Source organism: Nothobranchius furzeri, chromosome 15, assembly GCF_043380555.1.
Source record: "Nothobranchius furzeri strain GRZ-AD chromosome 15, NfurGRZ-RIMD1, whole genome shotgun sequence".
NCBI lineage: Eukaryota > Metazoa > Chordata > Actinopteri > Cyprinodontiformes > Nothobranchiidae > Nothobranchius > Nothobranchius furzeri.
Genome location: NC_091755.1, coordinates 58,231,897 through 58,247,957, shown reverse-complemented (window position 1 = coordinate 58,247,957; position 16,061 = coordinate 58,231,897). Strand labels below are relative to the sequence as shown.

At 39.3% G+C, this 16,061-nt stretch overlaps 1 protein-coding gene across 7 annotated transcripts in view; it reads right to left on the bottom strand.

The window, feature by feature from the left end:
- Positions 1 to 16,061, bottom strand: part of LOC107391097 (IQ motif and Sec7 domain ArfGEF 1) — a 116,699-nt gene that overhangs the window by 78,769 nt on the left and 21,869 nt on the right. For 3 of the 7 annotated variants that reach the window (XM_070545049.1, XM_054746014.2, XM_054746013.2), the window contains exon 1: positions 6,929 to 6,953. The exons of 3 other annotated variants lie outside the window; for them this stretch is intronic. In XM_070545049.1, the coding sequence (XP_070401150.1) occupies positions 6,929 to 6,936 (8 nt within the window). In that variant the 5' untranslated portion in view covers positions 6,937 to 6,953. Of the gene's footprint in view, positions 1 to 6,928; positions 6,959 to 16,061 lie in introns of those variants that run through there. One more of the 7 variants, XM_015968164.3, reaches the window with a different exon arrangement.

The following is a 16,061-nucleotide window of genomic DNA, read 5'->3' as shown; positions in this document are numbered from 1 at the left end:
TCGGCCAATCTCCTCTCCCCCACACAAAGCTCTTTCAAACCAGTGCGAAGCAATCCAGCGGGATGGGGGCTTATTTATTTATAGCGCATGTGCCAAGTTCAGAGGCTTTTACATAATTAATGACAATCAAATCTACTGAGCAGTGCAACACAAAAACTTAAACAGCGGAGCTCACCAATGCCATGCTGTGGCATATTAACGAGGTGTGAGGTGTAATTGACTGGAAGTCCTGTGTGTGTTGTCAGCAGGATGATGTTCTGGTGGTTCGAGCTGGAGTTCAGTTCAGACAGACAGAAAGAGAGCAAATGTCCTGGTGTTTGTGGATTCTCATTAAAGGGTTGCACCTGCTTTGGTTTGGTTCATGAAAACTGCTGCTATGTAACCCAGATGTGGTCAAAGTGAGTCTCTGCTGTAGAAGGCTCAGAGATCTGCTCGCAATGAAACGTGTTCTCTCTCAGGGGACAGCCTGTGTGTGTGTGTGTGTGTGTGTGTGTGTGTGTGTGTGTGTGTGTGTGTGTGTGTGTGTGTGTGTGTAAAAACAAAGTCAGGGGTGGAAAAATAGATGCATGAGGTACTAAACATTGATCTTCTGTAGAGATCTGTAAATGGCCTGTATTTGTATGGCATCTTCTTAGGGTTCTACAACCCCCCAAGGCGCTTCACAACACAATCAGTCATTCACACATTCACACGCTGGTGGGGATGATCTACGGTGTAGCCACAGCTGCCCTGGGGTGCACTGACAGAGGCATGGTCTGCTGAGCACAGGCGCCACCGGTCCCTCCGACCACCACCAGCAGGCAGCACTATCTGGTCGGAGTTGGGCTTGAACCTGCAACCTTCCAATTACTGGACAATGTGCTCTACCTGAGGTACTGCTGCCCCAGTATCAGCTGCTCACTTTGCTGCTCAGTAAAAAAGATTTAACTTTAAGCAGAAATCAGAGTTTTTCTCTAAGACCGCCCCCTAGAGGTAGAAGAAACTATTGCACCTTCAGCCCCTCTCCCTACTTCCATAACTATGGTACTTATGAACGCACACCTTTAGCTGACCAATAGAGCTAACACGCTGTTTTCTAATTAGTATTCTCACGTAAAACTGTTATGGAATAACAATTATATATATATATATATATATATATATATATATATATATATATATATATATATATATATATATATGTTTTTTTTTTTTACTTTATGCTACCAACTCTGCATCTGTCTAGCTGCTTATGCAGATGCTGCTTAGTGATTGACATCTGTAAATAAGCAGATGTAAAATGCTATTGGCTAATGCTGAGCGGCGCTCAATTCAAATTACATTGGTTGGGGCGGGCTTAGCATTGGAAATAAGACGTATGTTTTTCCTACATTATATCAGCACACGTTAGGAATAACACAAATTTCCACAAAAAAAAAGTCAAACACAAATCCTGAAAGGACGAAAACTCCATATTGCTGCTTTAGTAGCGGCAGATGCCAATTAAAAAACTGGAACCTATTTTTGTCTGGCTTAATCGGCGAGTTCCTCAATTTGCAAGCAAAAAAATTTAAACGCGAATAGAGATTTAATCATTAACAAGCTATAATTGGCTGATGTGCATCAAGTGGTAATAAAAAGTAATGCTTTAATGGTAGTTAAATTAAAACAGAAAAACAGGACTCTAGGACAGGGAGGAGAAATCTCTCATCTAAGATTAGTAATCTGATATTTGATGAGATTGAAATGCATTCAGCCTTTATGTTGGTCTGCAGAGTGCGATGCTGCAGGGGCGTTCATTCATGCGTTTGGGAGAGGTTGCATGCTCCTGCTGATGCACGGTTTCATCGATGCCAGCTTTTCACGGGGTGCTGTTAATGAATGGTGCTTTGTTGTGGAACCACTTTGCTGTTCTCCTCTCCGTGTTTCACCAGAGCTGTTAGCGGCTCTGCTCTAGCTGCTGTTAGCGTGGAGCGTTTGAAATGACACTCCGTGATATTCAGTCATGGAGTAAAGCTCTGGGTGAGCACATCAGTTTTTGTGTTTCCGGATTAATGGACTAATACGAGCCTGAAGTTTAAACTTACACACGCTTTAGTTGTAAAAACTGTGCAAATGTTGGTATTTTGTTTTTTCCAGAGCTGAATCTCATTAAAAGAAATTGTGGCCAAATCAAGAGCCAAGCAAGCAGAGGGCTGCTGCCATTTGGGAGGCTTCCAACCACATCAAAACACGGGATGGGTCTCCTCTGATGTTCCGTCCTCCATTTTCTTCAGTTTTAACCAGCTTGAAATCCAAGATGTGAAGAAAAAGTGTCGAAGCCAGAGTTGGAATTGCATCTTACACGTGTTACATGGAGCCAACACTTCTTGTGTCTTTTTTGAATCAGTAAAAACTCAAACTTTTCTCTCTCTGATCATGTTTTCTAATGAATATTTGATGCTAGGTTTCCATTATTAATGCTGGGAGCTGCAGAGTACAATGAAATCCAGAGATAGCTGTAAGAGATGATTGGATTTACAGGTGGATGTGCTTAACGGACGGAAATCTCTAGAGTTAAATAACACTCAATTATTTAGTGTTTCAGAGAATTTTTTTTGCTCGCATGCCGTTTCAACAAACTCAACATTTTTTCACTAAAAACTCAACAATCAGACAAAATAAATCATTTAACGTCAACTAATTGGACTAATTTTTCCACAAAGATGATCCCTCACAAACATCTCGTTTTGCACACACATCTTCATTAGCTACGTTTTGTCAGATAAAAAATTCATCATGTAAACACCTCAGTCAGAATATTCTGGCCCAATATGGCTCGATCGGATCGAAATTCCATTCCGATTGAGAGAGGTGGATTTGCCCGATCATCATTCTGATTGATGTCCATGTACACACTCATTTGGATTCTTGAGAGTAAAATAACGCCCACTGTGCATGTGTTTAACTTCATTGTGACGTCTTTCCGCCTTTGCAGACGCTCAGGACAAGTTGGAAACATGGCGGGAGGTAAACAGAAGTTATCTTGCTCTCCTCTCCTGTGGCGGACGAGCAGTAGCGTTTACGTACCGCTGAGCCTGTAGCTTAGTTAAAGCGATCAGTAAAATCAAAAGGATACAGGTAAAAAATTAGAAGAAGGTCCATAACGGGAGAAAAAAACGTAAGTTAACGTACAAAACTTAGAGAGAGGAAAGACGTGCGGACAAGATGGTGTTTGTTTACATTTTTGTTCGGGAAAGACAACTCTGCACATGCTCAGTCCATCTAACTTGACAATGCTTGGTGTGTGTATACTCACAGCATGATCAGATCATTTCAGTTAGTGTCCATTTAAACAGAGATTTGGAATTTCCGATCAACCAAGATCTGAATCGGATAGGGGAAATTTGGTGCATGTAAACGTAGCTAATGAAAGACTACACAAAAGAAGGCTTAGTGCAAAAATGAAGAACTCAAAATATGATGAAACACCTAAATGTTTGGAGTTTTGGTTAGTCCACAAGATCAGGTTAAAGCCTCATTTTGAATTACATCTATAAAAACACAAGTATTATTTTTTTGAATCCAAAGTTATTTAGCACCGTTGGTCCAAAGAGCTGCAGGTTTCAGACCCCCTGATCTGAGCAGATGGAATGGCAGTAGAAGGAGAGTTGTGCTCTGAAATATCGATCCTTCAATAATTCTACTGTTCATACTAAATTATACCTTTAAAGGTAGTTGACTGAAAAACCATTTTAAATATTTTTTCTGATTATAATCTGTCAGAAATTTTCATGCAGGCTGAACATGAAAATAGCTTCTGAAAGAAAATAAATGGTGAAACTCTAGGATTTGAAAATCTTCACAGATCTACGTCATACAGTGAATTAACATCCATGAACTCACGCATCTTGACAAGTGACGCAGAAGACTGTATTTGGTTTAACGTCCGGGAATCAGCAGTGGACGTCTCGGCTAGGTAACTTTAAGCTAACTATTAGCATTAGCAACTCCACCACACCGCAGAAGCTCCTCCAGGCTTGTGTTATATGTGGAGGTAAAGCATCCATGTTGCAAGTCAGTGGTAGAGTCTCTCTGCTGTTGTCCAATCCGGGGCGAGATGTCCAAATTTCAGGGAAAAAGACTCCAAAACCTACCATCTGAAGCTCAGCTGTGATGTGGGTCCAATTCAGGTCAAAGAAATGGTGCACTAGTATATTTGTTCCCTCCGAGTACGACTTACAAGGCATTCATTCCTACTAGAGATCACTGCAAATGTATCGATTAAATGAGTCACCCACTCCTTTAAATTTTTTTTACTTTACTTATTTATTTTTTAAACAAAAGCCTAAGAAAATACAAAAATGGCTGATGTTCTTAAGCAACTGCACTGGCTGCTCCATTACGCTCATTTATTTATTTACATGCCTGTTTTGGGTCATTATCCTACTGCAGCACTGTCTGCAGAGTTTGGTGTTGAAAAAGCTTGAGACGAACCTCCTTATATTGTCTCACCTCCAAACCACCCCAGAGTGTCCTGCTGTGCCACACATTTGCTCAGCATTGGATTAACCTGGATTAGCTGGAGATCAATGCAGAGAAGTGACAGATGGACTCTCTTATCAGGACTCAATGTAGCTTGTTTATTACAATAATCAGATTCATTTGAATTTCTTGCAAACTGGATAAAAAAAGTATTTTGCATGAGAAAAACATAAATAAAATTCTAACATGAGGTGGAGATGCTGTCCAATGATGCATACATGCATAATTTCTAATGAGACATTTAGAGGAGCAGAACTGCAGCAGGTGGAGTGCAGATAGCAAATAACTTTGAAAAACACATTATTGGGAATGTTTCCGATAGAAAAACACAACATTTGAACAAACTGTTGGGTTTTGAAAACACACAGCTCCAGACGCTGTTTGGATTCCTTAGGAGACAAACTACAGATAAGGGGAGTTTGCTGGTGTGAGAAGCCCACGTTTCAGTCATGCTCTCAGTAAACATTATGGTTTTAAATCTTAACTGTCTGAGTAGAAACACTCCCACAACCAACAAGTAAAAACACTGGAATGTGACCTTGACACAAAATTTCACAATTTCCTCTTCAAGCTTTTATTTCCAGCAGTAGCCAACACCAACAGCAATAACGAGTTTTCTCTCCTGACATGCTGGCTGGAATTCATCCTGCAGCCAGAGGAAAACCATCAACAGGATCTGGAATACACTCACACACACTGGCTCCTTTGGGAAGGTAAAGCTTTACAGCAAAGGAGGCAATTCTCATCAAAACAGAGTTCAATGAAGAATTAAAGAGTTTAAAAGAATTTTACAGTGAAATCATCACAAAACAGTCTAATGTCTCAATCAGGTAAGAAGGAAGGCTATATCGAAACATATTTCCTCCTCAGTAGGCTGGGGGGGGGGGGGGGGGGATTAACAGGTTTCTGCAGAGCCTGATGAGCTATTAGCACATAATAAATGTGGGTTATGAAATTTTGTATCAAGGTTGGAACGTGCACCTTAATTTCATTGTGCAAAGTTTTTTGGCATTGCTAGAATAAAGATTCTGATTCTGGTAAGAGGACCAACCCAGAAGTTTTTTTTTTCTATCCCCAATAAGCCACTGCATCCTTTTGTTTTCAGGTTAAGAAGGCTGGAACTAATAAAACTAATGGGGAATTATAAACAGTCAAAAAAATCTCAAGCTATTTTTTCAACTATCAACAATTCAATATTACAGTGAAATTTATTTACCTACTTATGACTTGTCTTTGCTCGTATAGAATCTTCTGGAACTGATCTGTAACTGGTAACAACCAGGAAACTCAGAACGGTGGTGTGAAAGTCACTTTTTGTCTGGAAACATGGACCGCAGTACCCACATGTGACCACTGGATGTCATTCTCACATGATTCTTACATATTGCACATTTAAACACTTATTCACTTATACATTTATTCATCATAACCTCTGACCTTAGAGGTGATTGTACACAAGAAGAATCGAACAATTATAAATTATTATTTTTTTATTTCTATACTGGACAAGAAAAACATTTAACAACTTTTGAGCTGCAATACATTCGGAGCCAAACCAAAAATTAGTAATATTCCCTACATAATAAATATTCAATTCAGGACCTGGAGGGCCGGTTTCCAGCACGTTTTAGTGGTTTCTCTGCTCCAACACACTCAGTTTGGTGGTTGAATCACCTGTGCAATAGCTCATCAGGCTCTGCAGAAACCTGTTAATCACCTGCTGATTGAAATCAGGTGTGTTGAAGCAGAGTTTAGACTAAAACATGGTGGATACCAGGCCCAGAACGCAATACCCCTGTAACAAAATATAAATTATTACAATTCTAAAGCAAGAGTCATGCTGGTGATCTCTTGTTTGCTGCAGCTGCTGAAGAAAAAATAGTTATTTTCTGCATTCAGACCAGGTCACTTCAACTCCCAGTAACGGTTCGAGCCACTCCCAGTAAATGTTAGCCGTTTAGCAAGGCTACGGGCCAATTCAAACCTAGCACCAGCAAATATGCTCAATAAACTTAATTAAAAAATGCACAGTTAATGAATTAACTGTTTAAATTATTACACTAATTACTATAATAAGACATGCAAACACCCCTTTTTAGTCAGTACCAATTAAAAGTGTACTTTTCCATTTCACCTTTGTGGCATAATAATAAAAATTATAATGTATGCTCACTTTCCTTGCCTGTGTTTTATGTTTAATGAGAAAATGTTTCCAAAACAAACTTCATAAAATCCCATCCATTCTGTTTAATTTTCCTGCTTTCAGAAACATTTTCTGGCCAATGGCCTGCATCTGCGCTGCAGCCAGTGAAATGAGACAGGCTTATGTGGAGTTTTCATACTTCCAAATCAACTCCACAGAGAAATACTCGGGAAAAATAACCGTGAATACAGAAGAGATTATTATTAAAACACCTGGACCTACCTGACCATTCTGGAGGGGTCACAATCAGATCTGGAAAAAAAAGATAGATGATTTAGTTAGGTCAGTTAGTCAGGTGCTGCATCAAGCCTCCATCAGGCTCCTGAGGAATAACAAACATTAATATTCATCTGCCTGGTGATTTTTTATTTGTCTTTTTCATAAAAGGCTGAAATGAAGCCAAAACATCAGAATAAATACAAATATAAAAGCAGCTAATCTGTATGTTCAGAAGGTTTTTTGTGAGTTTTTGCTCAATCCTATCAAATGTTTATGATTTAGGAAAAGTTATTACCAAATACTAACTTTATTAATAAAAACTAAAGATGTAAATCCTGGTTGGAAGAGCTAGAGTTGTGTCTTTTTTGCTGTAATTCACTGTCATTTAGTGTTTTATAGCAGTCTGCCATGATGGAAAAGAACACAAATAATAACAATTATAACAATAATAATAAAAACAATAATTTCCATTGGTTTTTTGCAATCTTAATACACAATGCAGCAAAGTTTTTACCTTGAATTGCAGACAGTTTCGGCGTCACACAGTCGCCATCTTCAGAGCCTCTCCGATGTTGACAGCGTTACTTCCGCTGCTTATTGGCTGGGGGGGGGGGGCAGTAGAAGGCGACATGGCCCCCTACGGCTCGCACCTCTCCCGGCCAGTCACCATGTTTTATGAATGATCCAGCGTCTGTCATCCCTATTCATGGTCCAGGGTCCACCTCTCTTTATTTCTCCATCTCCTGTACTTTACTTGTTCTGTCGATCTCTGTTCTAACCCGGTCCATGGTGTGATTTTCTCTTGTGCAGCGGTCAGTTATGGCCGTTTCCTTTATCTGCTTCTTGTTTGGCTGCTGTCGTGTTTCTTCAGCTCCTTTCTTTTTCACATTCTTTTCAGTGTTACACTTTACGTGTGTTGAGTTGTCGTCCTGCTTCTCCTACAAGAGTTTTCTTGCAAAGCTTGCATGCTATTTTATATACGACTCCACGTTTCTGCTCTTGTGCTTTTGGGTGTACTAGCCATTTTTAACTATCAGGTACAAACAGCATGAATGACGCCGTTGACACTGGCGAGGCTCTGGAGGTGGCGACTGTGTGATGCCAAAACTGTCATCAAATCAAGGTAAAAACTTTGCTACGCCGTGTGTTAAGCAAGAATATAACCAATGTTTGAAAAGAACCACCGAACATAACAAGGAACACCAATAATAAAACAACAAATGCCAACGGAGCTAGGATGTTCCACGGCCGTACAAAAGGGCATTCTGGTGAACAGACTCTGGAACGCTCAGCTGTGTAAACATCACCATAATTATCAGCATTACACACATTTTGTCCCCTGAAATTCAGCATCTGGGTTTGATGTTAGACTGCAGCAGGAAGGAAAGCGCTCCTCACACCGCAGAAATAAAATGTAGCCCATTCTCCAAACCACAGCACTAAGGGGCAATAAAGCAACTGCATGGCTGCGTCAGGGTGAATTTATGAGCCGCCTTGTTGGCTCTTCTTACTTTTCACACAGAGAAAACAAAGAGGTAAAGAGCACACGGTGACTAACACAAAAACTATTAGCGATTGTACCCTCTGTGCAGAAACGTCCTCTTCAGGACAGCCATCCTGTTAGATATAAGGCTGTGTATATTTTACTTATTACTCATTACAACTTGGGCTTTTCGTGCATCTCTCCTCTCATAGACATGTTCTTTGTGCTTTTATAACAATATAAATAGTTTATTAATTCCACCAAAAACATGTTAAATTACAGTTTTTTATTAGACTGTGGAAATATGGGTTCAGATAATGCAGTAGGAGGGTGACACAGATCAGACACAACCCCAATCACTGAAGCTATTGATTGTCATAGACAATCCATGAAATCCATTAAATAATCAGATTTAAACCATGAATCTCTCTTTTTAGCTGAATTATGCAGAGTCACTCAGTCATGCATGCCCAAAACACAGAAAGGAGGAGGGGGTGATTGTGCTCTGCAGAAATACAAACCACTATTATCACCGTAAACACAAGAGCTGTGTGCACCAGCATTTGTTTTCTGTTCTGACACAACAATAAAAAGACAAATGGACCATCGGGCTGCGTCCCACAGCATCTGATGCTCCATCAGTCATCGTTGCTCGTGTGGAACGTTACAATGAGCCCTCCTGAGAAAAATACGGTTAATGTTTTCTTTTATGGAGACTTTTTTAGGCCAAAAAGGAAAATAACTGTAAAAGGTAGAAGGGGCTTATCTCTGTTAAATATTTTTAATTTCCCTGTGGGAGTATAAAAGCATGTTTCCGTCTCAATTACATTATTGTAATCAAGTTAAAAGGCAAAAGAGCATCGAGAAGAGCGCTTCCTTTATCCAGCCGGGCACGGAGATACATTAACATTCATTTGGAGTCGGTTTTCTGACCACCTGTTTAATTTAGTCTCAAACAATTCCTCAGAGAAATATTAGAGGCAGAATTTTGCCATTAGGTTTGCGGTTTAGTGCCAAGCAGGCACCACAGGTTTTTAAGTGTTTCTAAACCCTTAAATTGCTGTTTTCTATCAATTACATTTAAATACATATTCTTGTAGATCAGTTGCTAAGATGAAAAAATGTGCATAAAACTCTGCAAATCTGAAAGCAGCTAAATAAAAGAAGCATGGAGTAGTGAATCATTTTGAATCCATTGGAGAAAAAGCCTAATTTTATTTAAGCTGTCAACAACTAAAAAAAAAATGAATCACTTCTCTTCCCAGTTGTCCATCATTCTTATGATGATAGGCACTTGAATGGAACGCAAAATTCCAGTTAAAACATTTTTCCCTGCATTGCGTAGAAACACAGTCCACTGAGGCTGACTGAGATGCATTCCCAAAGCCTTTTAAATAATGCATGAAAGGCTAAATCCCAGCGGAAGTATTATTCCACAGTACGGCCTCCGTGAGCTGTGTGATTGCTTCCTCACATGTTGGCCCGAAAGAAGTCAAATCTGCAGGGTTAGAATAAAGACTTGAGCCGAGCTACACCCTCACACCAAATCCCAGAGTTCTGGCAGCACAGTGACTCTAGGCTGCCTCTCATCCCAGCGGAGAGGTGTATATTTATCCCCCCTTTCCTGTGGCGCTGATACAGGATCTGTTGCAACGAGGACAGCCTGTTTCCTGTTGTGAGGGCGGAGAACAACAGAGGGCACACCAAGCACTAAAAGTGCTGACTCAGAAATTATCAATTGGCCTCTTTTTTTTTTTTTTTTTTTTTTGCAAGAGTAAGTGCAACTGGACACGGCTGCAGAAATGCACTAGTCTGCTTGTTTAATCATAGCTCGCCGCACAGCTTCAAGCAAACTGGAGCATCATCAGCTACAGGCTGCACATCTGCAACGACCCTCACACCAACACAATGCTCGGTCTGAGAATCTTTGGGTTTAATGCATATTTTTATTTGGTTTTCAAGATGCAATAATCGTGAATGAGAAACATGCAACATTCTTCTAAATTTCCCCTAAAGCGGTTTTACTTTCATCACCTTGTACAGTAATTATGAAGCCATTATTTGTTTTTCTGCTGCCAAATAATGAACATAGGCTGAAGCCCTAAAGGAACGACTTTTAGCACATTACCACCTTAAATATGGACATTAGAGTAACACAAAAACCTGAGGCAACAAAGGAAACGCATATGTGGGCTCCCATAGCAGCTCTTCTCCGCTTTTATAGCAGTGCTGTCCATCAGTCAGCAAAATTAAACTACAAATGTCAAAGGGCTGCATCGACATTGGTTAAAGAGTCAGGGTGTTGGTGCTCACTGCCAATTGAGTGAACAATCTGAGCTGACTGCTCCCGCTCCGGAAGTAAAACATTAACGATGTGTAATCCACATACAAAACTGCGTCATGATTTATTGACAGGATTACATCATGGGGACCAAAACATGTGGCTCTCAAGTCAGGTCCAGGTCACATTTTGCACACCTCTGGTCTGTTTTATTAAAAGCTAGTGTTGTGCCATGCCTACAAAATGCCTATATATATATATATATATATATATATATATATATATATATATATATATATATATATATATATATATATATATATATATATATACATATATATATATATGTGTGTGTATATACATACATATATATATATATATATATATATGTGTGTGTATATATATATATATATATATATGTATATATATATATATATACAGTTGTGGTCAGAAGTTTACATACACTTGTAAAAAATATAATATAATGGCTCTACTGAGTGTCCCGTTATTTCTAAAACTCTGATTTTTCTCTGATAGAGTGATTGGAACAGATACTTCTTTGTCACAAAAAACATTCATGAAGTTTGGTTCTTTAATGTCTTTATTATGGGTTAACAGAGAAAAGTGATCACATTTGCTGGGTCACAAATATACATACAGCAACATGAACTAGCAATTTTGGTGACTTAGAAACGTGTCAGTGAACTGAGCTTCATAGCATGGCCTCTTAACTTTTTGTGAGTGATTATGAGTGACTACAGCTGGTGACTTCTCTTAGGCCAGGTAAATAGGGCTCATTGGATACAAACGCCCACGAACGCTACAATGGGAAAGTCAAAGGAGCTCAGCATGGATCTGAAAAAGCGAATTATTGACTTGAACAAGTCAGGAAAGTCACTTGGGGCCATTTCAAAGCAGCTGCAGGTCCCAAGAGCAACAGTGCAAACAATTGTTTGTAAGTATAAGGTGCATGGCACTGTTTCATCACTGCCAAGATCAGGAAGAAAATGCAAGCTATCACCTGCTGCTGAGAGAAAATTGGTCAGGAGGGTAAAGAGTGAACCAAGAATCACCAAAAAGCAGATCTGCCAAGAATTAGAAGCTGCTGGAACACAGGTGTCATTGTCCACAGTCAAACGTGTTTTGCATCTCCATGGACTGAGAGGCTGCCGTGCAAGAAGGAAGCCCTTGCTCCAAAAGCGGCACCTTAAGGCTCGACTGGTTTGCTGCTGATCACATGGACAAAGATAAGACCTTCTGGAGGAAAGTTCTGGGTCAGACGAAACAAAAATCGAGCTTTTTGGCCACAATGCCCAGCAATATGTTTGGAGGAGAAAAGGTGAGGCCTTTAACCCCAAGAACACCATGCCTACAGTCAAGCATGGTGGTGGGAATATTATGCTGTGGGGCTGTTTTGCTGCCAGTGGAACTGGTGCTTTACAGAGAGTAAATGGGATAATGAAGAAGGAGGATTACCTTCACATTCTTCAACATAACCTAAAATCATCAGCACAAAGGTTGGGTCTTGGGCGCAGTTGGGTGTTCCAACAGGACAATGACCCCAAACACACATCAACAGTGGTAAAGGAATGGCTAAATCAGGCTAGAATAAGGGTTTTAGAATGGCCTTCCCAAAGTCCTGACTTAAACCCCATTGAAAACATGTGGACAGTGCTGAAGAAACAAGTCCATGTCAGAAAGCCATCAAATTTAACTGAACTTCACCAATTCTGTCAAGAGGAGTGGTCAAAGATTCAACCAGAAGCTTGCCAGAAGCTTGTGGATGGCTACCAAAAGTGCCTAATTGAAGTGAAAATGGCTAAGGGACATGTAACCAAATATTAGCACTGCTGTATGTATATTTGTGACCCAGCAAATGTGATCACTTTTCTCTGTTAACCCATAATAAAGACATTAAAGAACCGAACTTCATGAATGTTTTTTGTGATAAAGAAGTATCTGTTCCAATCACTCTATCAGAGAAAAATCAGAGTTTTAGAAATAACGGGACACTCAGTAGAGCCATTATATTATATTTTTTACAAGTGTATGTAAACTTCTGACCACAACTGTATATATATATATATATATATATATATATATATATATATACACACACACATACATACATATTTTTTAAAGAAATAAAAGGCAACAGAGGAAGAGAGCTCTGGTCAGGTAAAAGGGCCGATGTCACATCATGCAGGATATGTTGTCAAAAAGGCTAAGAAAGCTAATCATTCCCATATCCAAAATAATTATGAATTTTTTTCATTCCATAATCAAGCAGACCATATAGAAATGCACTTCTTAGATTATGGTCTACAGTCAGAGGAATCCTGCATAGCGAAGGCACCTGGACTACCTGGGAACTGACGCAGTGAGTCTGGGTGTAATTTATTTTGTACATAGGCAGGCCAAAAATAGTGGTGTGTGGACCTGCACAAAGGAAAATTGTGCTTTATTTTTACACCATCTTTGGGTTAATGACATTAGTCCTCTTTGCTGGATCAGCAATGTTTTTCAGCCTCGAACAGACAGATTACTGTAGATTATATCAATATAGGAGTCAAAGTCATGCTGTAGGCCTGTGAGACTTTTACACACTGTTACATATGTATTTTCACAAACAGTAAACTCAGAATTTTATTTAAAATAATGAGAAATAACTGAAAGAGCTGCTGTTATACAGCTACATAACAAATGGGACAGGTCTTAGTGGGACCAGAAAACCCAAGGTTTCTGTTTGTGTTAGGCAGATCCCGTTGGTATTTATCTAAAGCATGCTTTAAAATCAGCTGAATGATCTCGTACACGGATTTGCATATTCTTGAATTCATCACATTGCTTTTGCATTCCTCTTTGTGCCACAGTTATACATCCGTGTTCTGGCTCTTTGTGAAACAAATACTGCATATTAAATAAGCTGTATTTATAAAGCTTGAAATTATGACTGAAGAGAGGCCACAAGAGGCTCAGCATCAAGCCACGGTCCTTTTCTGAAGACACTTAGAAGCTACAGCTGCATCTGACAAACATTATATCCATTTAAACGAAGGGCAAAGTTTTTATTTGCATTTATGATTCATTTCTAAACTCAGAATGTGACACCGATCCTGCAGAACCTGTTCAAGGTGCTGATACTGTAATCACAGCTCTGATGCACATAATGCAGATGAAATATGACGCCCACTTCCTTAAGAGCAAATTTACAAAGGTAACATGACAACAGTCCTTTTTGTGGCTCTATAACCCAATTTCTGCACAAAAAAACTTATCCAAAGTTGTGTTCAATCATTTACTCACTGGGGCTGAGTGGGAATGGGGAGGCAGTGTCGTGTTCTTTCTTTTCAAACACACCCTGATTGAAGCCGCGTGCACATTTATTCAGCAAAAACGTAGCATGGAATAAATGCCAACAGGATGCAACAATATTTACAGCTGCAGGAACAGCTATGACTGAGGTGATGGGCTTCATATGTTTACAGTTTTTGGCTGAAAGCAGGTAGTTAACATCCAACAGTGTACGCTTAGCTGTTCCACATTCTTGTTGCTCATCATAACCTTCAAGTTCACTGAGGTCATAATCTAATATCATTCAGGAAAAGATCTTAAATATTTTATTGTAGCAAGCCAGCCAACAGATGAAGTGTGGATCACATTAAATGTTACAACCTGCTTTTTAAGTGTTTACTGTTTAGACACAATTAAGTTTTTAAATATAGTTTCAGGACGATTTTTCTAATTACCTCTCTCTCTCTACTCCAGCAGCTCAAAATGAAAATAATAGGTGTCATTTTACATTTATTTTACTGTGAGCAGATATTTTCATCGAGTCTTTCAGATCTGGCCGAAGTGAATTACGATACGTTCCAACCTATGTGGTGTAGAGTTTCTGCTCCATTTTTATTCCAGGTGATACATTTCTAGTGAGCTTCATATTGAATGACAATTTAAAGTTTATATTTTAAATATGTAAAGTAACCCAGCTCCGGTTTAGGACTGAGATGGATCAAAGCTGCGAAGGCAAACCCACAAAACAAGCTAGCTTAAAACATTTTTATGTCTCTTAACAATGTTCTAACAGTATAGCTATGAATATATATATTGGATAGGGATGTACGTAGTTAACCGGTTTATTGCTGTTAATGTTGTTACCGGGTAAAGTAGTTTTCCCGGTGAACTGCTTCAAGTCCTTCTGCTGCGCTGGGTGCAATCAGGGGTGCCTCCAGAAATTTTTGATGGGGTGGCCAGATGGGGCCAAAGAAATTTTTGGGGTGGCACACCAAATTGGTCCTTATGGTAACTCTGGGAGAGTTTACCCTTTAATGATGTATTGCATTGCTCATCTATTGGTTTTCATTATTTAAAAAAAATAATAGTACGTATCCAAAACATTTCACTTAAATTTTACAAACACAAACATTTCAGAAAAATACATTTCAGTTATTTAAAATGTCATGTCTAAATTAATTTTAAAATGTATTTATTTTTTGTTTAATTCACCTGTTGCTGTGTTCACAAAAAACTATGGAGATAAAAACTTTTTTAAAATGGTGAGCAGCAGAAACGTATGTGTTTTTTAAAAATCGGATTATTTCTTTACTCATTAATTGCATTATTTGATTTTGTTTTACAATTATGTCTTGAATAAATAAGATCAATTTATGGTTTGAGTGAACATTAATATGATTTATTAACACTGGCTTTTCCTGGGGGGGGGGGGGGGGTAGCAATTTTCTAGGGGTGGTCATGGCCACCCTTGGCCACCCCTTGGGGGCGTCACTGGATGCAGTATATTTAGTGCCACCAGACAATGCAACAGCACCGCTATCAAATATGTTTACTGGGCGACTGCAGAAGAAACAAGCTCGTCACATGACCAAACAAATGTGCACAAACACGAATATATATGTATTTGATGCCAGACGGTCCGCTGCGCAACAAGTTCTGAGTCTGACGGACATTCCAGCTGTCATCCCACGAGTGTGGAACTTTAGTAGTGCATCAGAATTATATGAAAAAGAGTAGCCGGAAAAAAGCGTTATTTTTAGAGCAGGAACAAATGTTTGCGTGTTGGGGTGGGGGGTCTATTCTGGTTAACCGGCTAGTAACCGTTAAGGGGTGTCAATAGGCGGTTAAAGAAATTTGGGTAAACGTGCATCCCTAATTTTCTAGATAAAAATTGAAATAAATAAAGCAGTTATCTCGCATTTGTCTAAAAACCTCCACCAATACCACGGCTTGGACTGAACTTTTGCTTTGGTCTCACCGAAACACCGGACATTCCTGGGTCCTCCACTCATAACCCACCAATACATTCAGCAACAGAACACCATTGGTCTGAGAGGTCCTCCCTAGGCTCTGGAATG